Genomic DNA, 11,557 nt, shown 5'->3' with positions numbered 1-11,557 from the left:
AAAGCCTGCGTGCGGAGTGGGGGGAGGGGGGGCGGCGGTGCTGGGTGTACTGCTGCTATTGGCAGCTGTAGTGGGCGTCGGATAGCTGTCCGCGGGCTGGGGGAGGGGCTCGTGCGACAGCGTCGGGTGGTGGGCGGAGGCTTTGGTGTTCGGGAGGTGGGTGTGGAGGCGGAGAGGAGGGCGTGGTGTCCCCAGGTGATCGCGATCGGGGGTACAGCAGAGGAGCGAGAAAACGACGCGGCCGTTTAGGGGGAAGAGGAAGTTAGACAACATCGTCTGTTTTAGTGCTTGTTTTTTCTTTTTCCAGTTCAGCAAAGACTATTTTCCAGGGGGGGATGAGTTAAAATGATGTATCGTGTTATACTGAGAACAGTTCGTAGGAAGACGGTCAGTATGCTCCGCTCCTTCCCCTCCTCTCCTTTTTAGGTGCACCCCTCCGCTCCCTCGGAAGCCTTTCTAAATAGGTGGTCACCGGGGGGAAACCGGATAATGAATAATTCATAAAAACAGCCCCGCCCCTTAGCCACGCCCCTCCGAATCGTGCTGACGCATGTTGCGTGTTCCAAACCGAGGAAGTAACGTAACAGTCCCCGCCCCTAGCACGGAGGGCGGGGCGTCATCTCCAGCACGTGCTGCATCTACCCGCGCAAGCCCAAAAGGGTGTGCGCAGGCGCTGCTCGCTAGGGGGAGGAAGGAGGCGGGGTGGGGAGGTTGCTGGGTTTAGAGCCGGGCGGAGACCGCTGAGACTCATTCCTCAGGAACAAGGGTCGGGTGTCAAGGAGACCTTTTCACACCAGCTCCCCGTCCCCCGCCTACGGTGGGTGGGATCGCGCGGCAGAGACAAAAGGATATCAGTAGGGACGGACATAGCTGCGAAGGGAAGTAGGGTGTCAGTTTGGGGTGGTGGGCTTCTGGGGGTGGGGGGCGGGCTGAGAAGGGCTATATTTAAACTCCCGGAGCCGTTAAGTTGGTTCGTACTTCGATGCGCGCGCAACCAGGGTGGTGGCGGAGTGCGCCTGCGTGATTCCAGGGAGCGAGGAACGCGCCCCAGCCGTGCGCGCTCGCGCCGGAGCGGTAGTGGTAGAGGAGAAAGGGGTCGGCGCACGCGCGGTTGAGTCCTCGAGTTGTTCGGGTCTCGCGGGCATCTTGTTTTGGTCTCGCGGGCGAGTGGGGCGAGCTTTCCGGGGAGGCGCTTGGGCGCGAGACCAGGGGAGACGAGCAGCACTGCGCGCGCACTCGGGGAAGGAGGAGGGGAAGGGAGCGTGGTCTAGGAAGGGGGGTTAAGCCCCCGGCCCCCACCCCTGGTTGCCCTCGACTGGAACGGAATAAGGGGAGGAAATGATCGAGATGGCGGCGGAGAAGGAGCCGTTTCTGGTGCCGGCCCCACCGCCGCCGCTCAAAGATGAGTCGGGCGGAGGGGGCGGCCCCACGGTGCAATCGCACCGAGAGGCCGCCTCCGGGGAGCTCCGCGGCGGGACGCAGCGTGCGCCGGGCCCGCGCGCTCACTCGGCGGGATCCCCGGCCTCTGGGGCCGGCAAGGAGAGCCCCGGGGCTGCATCCACCCCTCGAGGCGGTCAGTCGCAGCAGCAGCAACGAGGGGGCGGCCCCCAGGCGCAGTCACACGGGGAGGCCTGCTTGTCGGATCCGCACGGGCGAGCCGCTCCCCCGGACGTGGGGGAGGAGCGACGGGGAGGAGGCGGAACAGAACTGGGCCCCCCTGCTCCTCCTCGACCCCGGAATGGCTATCAGCCCCACCGGCCCCCTGGGGGAGGTGGGGGCAAGAGGAGAAATAGCTGTCATGTAGGGGGAGGTGGTGGAGGCTTCAAACATCCGGCCTTCAAGAGACGCAGGCGGGTTAATTCGGACTGTGACTCTGTCTTACCCTCCAACTTCCTCCTGGGGGGCAATATCTTTGATCCCCTGAACCTGAATAGTCTCCTGGATGAGGAAGTGAGCCGTGCACTCAATGCGGAGACCCCTAAGTCATCTCCGCTTCCGGCCAAGGGGCGAGATCCAGTGGAGATCCTCATCCCCAAAGATATTACAGACCCTCTCAGTCTCAATACTTGCACTGATGAGGCCCAAGTTGTCCTTGCTTCGCCACTCAAGACTGGTCGGAAGCGGCATAGACACCGGGGACAGCACCACCACCAGCAGCAGCAGGCAGCGGGAGGGAATGATAGCCACTCCGCGCTGCCCCCAGCCCCCCCCACTTCCTCACTCCACGGGGAGGGCACCACGCAGCAGCATGGGGGCCAGAACCGGGATGCCCCCCAACCCTATGAACTCAACACAGCCATCAACTGCAGGGATGAGGTCGTGTCTCCCCTTCCATCTGCCCTCCAGGGTCCCTCAGGCTCCCTTTCAGCCCCTCCAGCTGCCTCAGTTACCTCTGCGCCCCCGTCTTCCTCCTCACGACATCGCAAACGACGCAGGACTTCCAGCAAGTCAGAGGCAGGGGCTAGGGGTGGAGGCCAGGGTTCCAAGGAAAAGGGCCGAGGGAGTGGGGGGGGGCCGCCACCACCCCCAGCCACTCCCTGCTGCAACCTTCAAAAAGCAACAGTGCAAGTTCCAGTATGGGAATTATTGCAAGTACTATGGGTACCGCAATCCTTCCTGTGAGGATGGGCGCCTTCGGGTATTGAAGCCTGAGTGGTTTCGGGGTCGGGACGTCCTCGATCTGGGCTGCAATGTGGGCCACCTAACCCTGAGCATTGCCTGTAAGTGGGGCCCATCCCGCATGGTGGGCCTGGATATCGATGCGCAGCTCATCCACTCAGCCCGCCAGAACATCCGACACTACCTGTCTGAAGAGCTGCGTCTGCCACCCCAGACTTCTGAGGGGGGCCCAGGAGCAGAGAGTGAGGAAGGGACCGCAGCCGTCCGAAAAAGGAGCTACTTCCCAGCCTCACTGACAGCCAGCCGTGGTCCCATCGCTGCACCCCAAGTGCCCTTGGATGGAGCCGACACAGCGGTCTTCCCCAACAACGTTGTCTTCGTCACGGTAAGAGGGCCCCCAGGCTCTTGGGATAGGGGTCAGGCATGAAGATGAGAGTGAATGAGAACATGGCAGGGGGGGGGTTATAACCCAGAGGGTTCCTGTGCATGACCCCTCCCTGGAGAAGCCAGGTCCTCAAGAGAATGGTCTGAATCTGCAATCGATTCCATTTTGGTGTATCTGTCCTATAACTTGGAAAGGCTGGGGCTGTACCTGGCGTCCTTGCTCGTGATCAGAAGCCCCAGGATAAGGGCAGGTTCCTTTTGCTCTGCTCCTGGGCAGTATCTAGACCCATCCATTGTAATCTAGACCCATCCAACTTCCTTTGGGGCCTGCTGCTCATACTCACTGGGGGATGTGGTCCAGATGAAAATTTGTCCTCCAGCCTTCTGTAGGTGCCTGAAGGGATGGGTGTCAGACACTGAATGTCTTGGGATAGGGAGGAGGATTAGGGTAGTGGCTGGCTAATTATGTTCTGTCCTTTGATAGGGACCTCATTTGTGTTACACACAGAGTTGATTGTCAGTGTCCAGAAACCCAAGTGACTTGGCCTTAGATCATTACCACACTGACTCTAGATGGTGGGATGGGGAAGCGTGTAGGAGAGTACCGAGTCTTAAGTATCTGTCCCCTGACTGCACATGGGCCCCCATGAAATGCTTTAGTTAGTCCACCTACAGGAATAGTTCGCAGTGTGTTCAGTCACACCCATAAGAATGGACTTTGCAGAGGGGTGGTAATGAGCTAATCATCTAGGTTTGCTGAGGGATGGAAGTCTTCATTTCTCTGGAAAAAAGGAATAGGCCTGAAACTTTGACAGTCCCACCTAGGGAAGGAACCCACAGGTCTCCCTTTCAACCTGAGTTGGGGCCCTTTGCAGAACATTGAATCTCTCAGCTTAAATGCCTGTGGGGTGGGAATAAGTACTGAACAGGATCCTCGGAGAACCCAGCATTCTTTCTCTGTAATTTGACCTTAGCTTTGACTACCTTGTGGATAATTTGCTCAAATTTAAAATCACTCAGGCTCCCTCTATGTTTGATTGGCTTACCAATACAGAGCAAGAAAATGAGACAAAGAGGGTGCCACTTGGGAGTTGTTTTGAGGAGTGTCAGAGAAGGCTGGCCAGGACTAAAGTGAGGCTGCACAGTGGGTTGTGAAGGGGCGGTGGTTCTTTTTCACCTCTGTTGTCCTCACCCCCAATTCTCGCCCTCAGGGTAACTATGTGCTTGATCGAGACGAACTGGTGGAGGCCCAGAAACCCGAGTATGATGTGGTGCTCTGCCTCAGCCTCACCAAGTGGGTACATCTCAACTGGGGAGACGAGGGGCTGAAGCGCATGTTTCGCCGGATTTATCGGCACCTGCGTCCCGGGGGCATCCTAGTCCTGGAGCCCCAGCCTTGGTCTTCCTACGGCCGGAGAAAGACACTCACAGTGAGTGGGGGCTTCTGTGGAAACTGGGGCAGTCCTTCCTTTAGTTGAGGCAAGGAAGCAGAGAAGACTTTCTGAAGAAGGTGAAAAGGCCCCCCCTGGTGGGCCTTATCCTTCACCAGCCGAGAAGGCAATAAGCTGAAGTGGTCCCTTACCTTTCTCCCTAGGAAAGAATCTACAAAAACTACTTTCGAATTCAGCTGAAGCCAGAGCAGTTCAGTTCCTACCTGACATCCCCAGAGGTGGGCTTCTCCAGCTATGAGCTCGTGGCCACACCCAACAACACCTCCAGAGGTAAGGCTGGCTTCTTTTGTCAGGGGAAGGGAAGCCAGTGCCGGTGCAGGGTGCAGACCGGTGGTGGGGTCTGTAGGCCCTGCCAGCCCCTCCTGAGTGCACACTCTTCCCGCAGGCTTCCAGCGTCCTGTGTACCTGTTCCACAAGGCCCAGTCCCCCAGCCACTAAGTGGCCCCCTGAACAGAAAGTGTGAAGAAGCTGCCTGCTGCTCCAAAGGACCTAGGGGGAGAGGAAAGTATCTCAAGGTCTTTCCTTTCTGGCTCCAAAAATAGTTTCCTCTCCTGGATCTGCAGAGAAAGCTTTTCCTGTGTTGCTGCCCCAGCCTCTTCCCTACACCTCTGGCACCTAAGCAGCAAGCCCAGCTGTGCTGGAACCACCATCTTCCTCTCCCCCAGCCCACTGGGCTGGATGGCATGGACTGTTTGCTGACCTCTGTTCTCCTAGGGCATGGGAGGTGGGGGGTATCAAGTTCTCTGGCCTCTTCCTCCTGTTCTACCAAGGAGACTCATTTCTCCTTAGCCCTTGTCCTCAGCTGTGTTTCAACGGACCACGGATAGATGGGCTGAGGATTAAGAGGGGGACAGCGGTGGGGAGGCATGCAGGTACTGTGAAAATCCTTCCCTCTGCTGTCCCCCACAGGGAGAGGTGGTTGGGTTCAGAATGTGAGAACAGCACAATAAACTTGATGTTTAGGGCAGTGGCGCCCACACCTGTGTTTGGCACATTGTAGTTTGAGGGGGCATAGATGGTGGCTCCTGGTAGAACCTGTGCTTCCTCTCTGCCCAAACTATAGTCTTAAGGAAGAGAACAGGCTTTTTTCCAGCGGTTGGGAAGACTGTTGAATGCCAGTGTGCCCCTCTCTGCATGTGTGCTGTGCTGTGTCCCACTCTTTGCTACCCCACAGACTAGCCCACCAGGCTCCTCTGTCCTTGAGATTTTTCAGGCAAGACGACTGGAGTGGGTTGCCATTTACACACAAGTATAGAGAGAACCCTAAGCCAGGAAAAGGGAGTATAATGTGAATTTTGAAGAATCCATCTACCTTCCCCCAAAAACCCCACTGACAAAATTTGTTTTGTGGAAGCTTTGGGCACAGGCTGACTTTGGAAGTTAACCATGGAGTTGAAGTAGAACCAGAAGGACAGCACTTTTAGGACCAGAGTCGGACACGACTTAGCAAGAACCTGCCTGCTCTGCTTCTCATCACTACCAAGTTTCTTTAAAAGGGGGCCAAAACGTTGACTTTCTGGCCGCTTCCAGCCTGAGTCTTGACCCCATGTTAAGGCTCCCAAAAAGAGTCCCATTTATTAGCAAAACCACTTTATTCTGATAAATAGTTTGGACACCAAAAAATACGAATTAGCAATACAGGGAGCCCCCAGGTCTACGCTTCCCATCGCCTCAGTGTCCGATGCATAAGGAAGGTATCCTCTGAAGGGCGGGGCCGGAGTTGAAGCCGGAGTGGGGGCAGACCTTCCAGGGTCAGGTGTGGAGATTCATAAAATAATGTTTCCGGATCACACAATATCGTCATGTCTGGCCTTGGCCCAGGTGGCTCCTGTTGGAGCACAAACAAGATTGCACTCAGGAAGGGGAACTCAATCCCTGGCATTTGGGGGCGGGGAGGGGGGTGAGCGGTAGGGGAGACAGCCCAGGTACCTCACCTTTGGAGGTGGGGCTCGGGCCTGCGGCGGCAGGAGCGCCAGTTTCTCCCTCAGCGCTGCGTTCAGAACCTGTTCCTCCGGCACCTGCAGACTCACCAGGTCTCGGAAGAGCCGCTTGGAGCGCGGCACGTTCAGCCCTGAGACCGCAGGAAGGGCGGAGGTGAGCGGCGCCGCGCATCCCCGCTCCCGCGCCCGGCCGGCCGCCTGCCCCCCTCACCCTCGGTCACGCTCTCCTCCAGGCCGCAGCGGGTTTGGAACGACTTTCTCAGCTGTTCTTCCACGGCCTTCGCGGCATCGAACTGGCCCCCGGCTGCGGCCCTCGCGGCCTGCAGCTCGAGGCTCAGGGCCAGGCTACTCTGCTGCACCGGCGCCCCCAAGTCCTGCGGTGCCTCGGGCTTCTCGCTCGATGAGGCGGCGGCCGGCGGCCGCTCGGACCGGACCGGGGAAGGCGGCGCCAGGCGGAAGCGGACCTTGGAGCAGAGAACGGGGCAGTGAAGGGGTAAGCCGGGGGTCGTCAGCGAGCTGGCAACCAAGCTTTCCCCGAGCTCACCTGCCGCCCCTTGCGGGCCCCGCCCCGCCGGTCCGCCCGCCCCTTCCGCCGTCCGGGGCTGCAGTTGGTCCGTCCGCGTCCGGGACTCTCGGACCGCGGGCTCAGGCTCAGGCTCAGGTCCAGGCCGGGCTCTGGCACCGGGGCTCCGGGCTCTGGAGCGCGAGGTTCTGGGGGTGGCCCTGGGACCGCCACGGCCTCTCCCCCTTCCACCGACTCCAGCTGTGACTCGTCACAGACCATCATCTTGCGGCGTCTGTAGCGGTGCGGGGTCGCTGGGGGCCAAGGGTCACGGAACCGCCACTTCTCCCCCGCCCTCTCAGACGGCGCTACCGGAAACCGTCAGCCCCTACCCAAGGGGGCGGGGAGACCAGCTCCTGACCCGCCCTATTGGTGCGCCTAAGCGTCATTTCCGTTGCCTCCTCGCTCGCCTCCCGATGGGTTTCCGCCTGCACCGCCTCGCCGCGCCCCCAGGCCGGCGCTTTAGACTGCAAACCCGCGGAAGCCCTACGGGTCTTCATTAGGGCCATTTCCATTTCGAAACGAGCTACAGCCTCCCCGCCCTGTCCAGTCGTCACCACCCGGCTTCTGCTGGAATCCAGACTGTATCAGTCCTCCCTACCAGGGCACTAAGTGGGACACCTTTAATTAACGGTCCAGCGCCGTTGCACTCGACCTCCCTACTCCGTGCCTCCAGGGCATCTCCGGGTGTTCCATCGCTTCCCCACTCTGACCAGACTCGGTGTGAGTGAGGGCGTGGCTCGCTGGCTCCAGCCAGGGTCCTTCCTAGGTGGTGGCTTGGGTGAATGGCCCTTTGTGAATTTTTCCTCTTCGAAGGGCCACTAAAATATTCATCTATAAATTGAAAGAGACACGTGTACCCCAATGTTCATTGCAGCACTGTTTACAATAGCTAGGACATGGAAGCAACCTAGATGTCCATTGGCAGACAAATGGATAAGAAAGCTGTGGTACATATACACAATGGAATATTACTCAGCTATTAAAAAGAATGCATTTAAATCAGTTCTAATGAGGTGGATAAAATGAACCTATTATACAGAGTGAAGTAAGTATGAAAGAAAAACACCAATACAGTATATTAACGCATGTATATGGAATTTAGAAAGATGGTAACAATGACCTATCTGCGAGACAGCGAAAGAGACAGATATAAAGAACAGACTTTTGGACTCTGTGGGAGAAGGCAAGCGCGGGATGATTTGAGAGAATAACATTGAAACATGTATATTACCATATGTGAAATAGATTGTCAGGCCAGGTTCAATGCATGAGACAGGGTGCTCAGGGCTGGTGCACTGAGATGACCCTGAGGGATGGGATGGGAAGGGAGGTGGGAGGGGGGTTCAGGATGGGGAACACATGTACACCCATGATTCATGTCCAATGTGTGGAAAAAAACACTACAATATTGTAAAGTAATTAGCCTCCAATTAAAGTAAATAATTTAAAAAATCATCTATATAAAAAATAAAGATCTATGTTAAGTACTGTTTAAAAAAAAAAAGGCTCGGGAGATTGATCCTGGCCCCCTGGACTGCAGGGCAGGAGACATGAGCTCTCACCTCCCTCCCTCACGTTCCTTGAGGTAGACCCTCTCAGTTCTCTGAGCCTGTTTCTTCTTGGGTAAGAGTAATTTGTGTTCATGACTTTTGAGGCTCTCCCAAAATGGGTTAACAATCAACAGAAATGTTTGTGTACCATTTTAATTTGTTTTCCTATTCATTATCTTCCCAAGAAATGCTGTGGAAGATCAGACAGAATGGATAGTTACCCATATTTTACAAAAGTTTTCAAGGATCTCAATGGGGAAACTAGAAGATTTCCAGCTAAAGTCAGGAATAAGAAAGTAGGCCCATTCCCTCTACTGCAGATCTTCCTCCACTTATGAGGGGGTTATGTTGAGATAAATATAAGTCGAAAATACATATATTACACCTAAGCTACTGACCATCATAGCTTAACCTGCTGCCGCTGCTAAGTCCTTTCAGTCATGTCCAACTCTGTGCAACCCCATGGACTGCAGCCTACCAGGCTCCTCCGTCCATGGGGTTTTTCAGGCAAGAGTACTGGAGTGGGTTGCCATTGCCTTCTCCGATAGCTTAGCCTAGCCTACCTTCAATGTGCTCAGAGCACTGACAATAAATTCTGTTGTTGCATGTCACCAAGTTGGTGGCAATTTGTTACTGCAGCCCCGGAAAACTAATACAGCTGAAGAAAAGGTCTGGGCTGCACCTCAGGCTCAGACCACCGTCCCCCAGGATCTCATCCACACCTTCTTAGAGCATCCCCGTTTCTAGGGGGCTAGGATTGGAGGCTCTATGGTGGGAAAGATTTGGCCATGAAGGACCATCCTTCCTTTGAGGGCTTCTCCAGGCCCCAGAGCATTGCCAAGGGAAACCAGGGCCAAGGCAGGAGGAGAAAGCCTGGGTGGCGGGAGACAGGAGGAGTGTTGGAGGCACTGGGGAGGGAAGCCTGGTACTGGGATCACAGAGGAATAACTGTGGGTCCCTCTGTGGGGAGAAGGAAGCAGGAGCCATACAGTACAGATGAAGAGGTGGCCATGGGGAGGAATGCTGTGTAGAGAGGTTGACAGGGAAGGTCATGTCTAGCCATGCCCATCCAGAGGCCCCCAAGATCTTAAGGTTTTGAGTATGACCACCTAGCTGGTCACCGATCATACTCGAGTGTCAGGTTGTCATGCAACCCAGAAGGGTACTCAAGAAACAGGCCTTAGCACTTAGGTTTCCTAAAACCTAAGCTGCTAGAGAGCCCTAGGAATCAGGACCCAGCCCCCTCCCCACAAGTTATTCCCCCCCACACATAATGCCAGTCCTTCAACCTGAGAAAACCCCTCAACACCCAGTACATTTCCTACTGGCATCCCAGACTGAAGAAACACTGTTTACTTTGGCAACAAAGGGTTGAGGCTGGGTTGGTTCTTGGCTGAAGACATAGAGGGGGCTGCAGGCAGGGACTGGGTAGTCCAGCAGGAAGTGAACTTGGTGAAGAAAGAGGCCTTTGATGCCAGTGACCAGTATGCTATGACCACAGCACTCAGACCAGTTCCACAGTCCCAGGTCCAAAGTCTGTTCCTGGGGGGACAGAGAGAGGAGTAGGGAGGACTCACATCCCACAAAGGACTGGGCCTGGGGTCAGAGGTCAGAGAATCCCACCACCCCCCAGCCCAGCAACACCCCCTTTCTCCTCTTTGGGCTTCAGTCTCCTCATCCGTAAAATGGGGGGCAGGGAGGTGGATGGTGAAGGCTATACTGGTTTATCTCTGAGCAGCTTGTTTTCAGACAATATCCCCCAATATCATACACACACACACCTTATTTCAGTCCTTTGCCACCACCCTGGGGCTAGTCCCCTCTCCTTGGCATTTTTTTTTTTTTTTTTGATGTCTGATCTTACTTATTTGTTACTCTTAGAACGTCTCATTTTTGACTGGACTCAGAAGTAGAAGCTCTCAGAGAGGACAGCCTCCGTCTCTTGGCAATCTGTTCCTGCTGTTTTTCTTTGGCCTCCTTCATTCTCCTGGCCAAAAGTTTAGCATATTCTGCAGCCTCTTCTTTGTTTTTCTTAGTACACTGTTTCTTCAGAGCAATACGCCAGTGTTTGTGTTGCAGAACTCGTGGAGTCACGAGACGCTGAATCTTGGGTGCTTTAGACCTAGGTTTCTTACCTTCTTTGTTTAGGGGCTTTCCCACAACATACTGGCGGACATCATCTTCTTTAGAGAGACTGAAAAGTTTGCGGATTCTGCTAGCTCTTTTGGGACCCAGGTGACAAGGCACTGTAGTATCAGTGAGTCCAGGAATATCCTTCTCCCCTTTTTTCACGATGACCAAGTTGAGAACACTCAGATTGGCATCCACAATGCAACCCCGTACAGATTTGCGTTTTCTCTCTCCAGTCCTCCTTGGTCTGTAACAGGAATGCCCCTTACTCAGGAGCAGGTGAACTCGGCCATGGGTCAAGACACCCTGCTTCATGGGGAAACCCTGCTTATCGTTCCCGCCACTGATTCGGACCACATAACCCTTCCATTCTTCACCCAGAGCGTCAGCAGCAACTTCTGTGGCCATATGCTTCTCGTAGAAGGTACGAAGTTTTTATTCATCGTCCACTTCCATGAGCTTCTGGCAGACAGTGGCCAGGAAAGAGATGTTCAGCTTCATTCTGAAGTGGCCGACAGCCTCTGAGGCGCCACGAAAAAGAGCTCCTTGGCATCTCTTGCAGCCAGCCCCTTCCTCTCTCCTACCCAGGATTCCCACCTCTCCCCAGGACTCCAGCATCTCCCCTCTTCTGCCAAGGTGGCCTCCCTATCCAGCCCCCTCCAGCCTCACTCCCAGCAGCAGCAGCAGCTCAGGATAACCGGGTAGAGAGCGCATGCCCACAGCAGCCAGGTCTACCAGACACAATAGGAAGCAGCAGGTGTCCTGATACAGCTCAGAAATGGCAGATCTAGGGGACGCTGGATGTTGAAGATTAGCTGCTCCTCGGCAGGAGAGAAAGCCCTAGAAGCACAAATTGGGTGCAATGAGAGTTTAAGCAGTGGAAGAGGTCAGATCCTCTGCCAGCAACAAGTTGTATGC

At 55.5% G+C, this 11,557-nt stretch overlaps 2 protein-coding genes and 1 pseudogene across 2 annotated transcripts; 1 reads left to right on the top strand and 2 right to left on the bottom strand.

The window, feature by feature from the left end:
* Positions 1-846: 846 nt before the first annotated feature.
* MEPCE (methylphosphate capping enzyme) lies at positions 847-5,431 on the top strand. The gene is given in 5 exon segments (XM_043915160.1): positions 847-2,505; positions 2,507-3,004; positions 4,215-4,433; positions 4,598-4,724; positions 4,840-5,431. Coding segments are annotated over 5 exon segments (2,064 nt in total). The 5' UTR covers positions 847-1,338; the 3' UTR covers positions 4,893-5,431.
* Positions 5,432-6,027: 596 nt separating this feature from the next.
* PPP1R35 (protein phosphatase 1 regulatory subunit 35) lies at positions 6,028-7,290 on the bottom strand. Its single transcript, XM_043915168.1, has 4 exons — positions 6,939-7,290; positions 6,606-6,858; positions 6,389-6,525; positions 6,028-6,282 (listed from the first exon to the last, which is right to left on the bottom strand). The coding sequence occupies exons 1-4, from the start codon at positions 7,179-7,181 to the stop codon at positions 6,109-6,111; spliced, it is 807 nt and encodes a 268-aa protein (XP_043771103.1). The 5' UTR covers positions 7,182-7,290; the 3' UTR covers positions 6,028-6,108.
* Positions 7,291-9,828: 2,538 nt separating this feature from the next.
* On the bottom strand, positions 9,829-11,140 carry LOC122701819 (annotated as a pseudogene).
* Positions 11,141-11,557: the final 417 nt, after the last annotated feature.

Source organism: Cervus elaphus, chromosome 10, assembly GCF_910594005.1.
Source record: "Cervus elaphus chromosome 10, mCerEla1.1, whole genome shotgun sequence".
NCBI classification, from domain to species: Eukaryota; Metazoa; Chordata; class Mammalia; order Artiodactyla; family Cervidae; genus Cervus; species Cervus elaphus.
The sequence above is the reverse complement of the archived record's forward strand: the minus strand, read 5'-3'. Positions and strand labels throughout refer to the sequence as shown.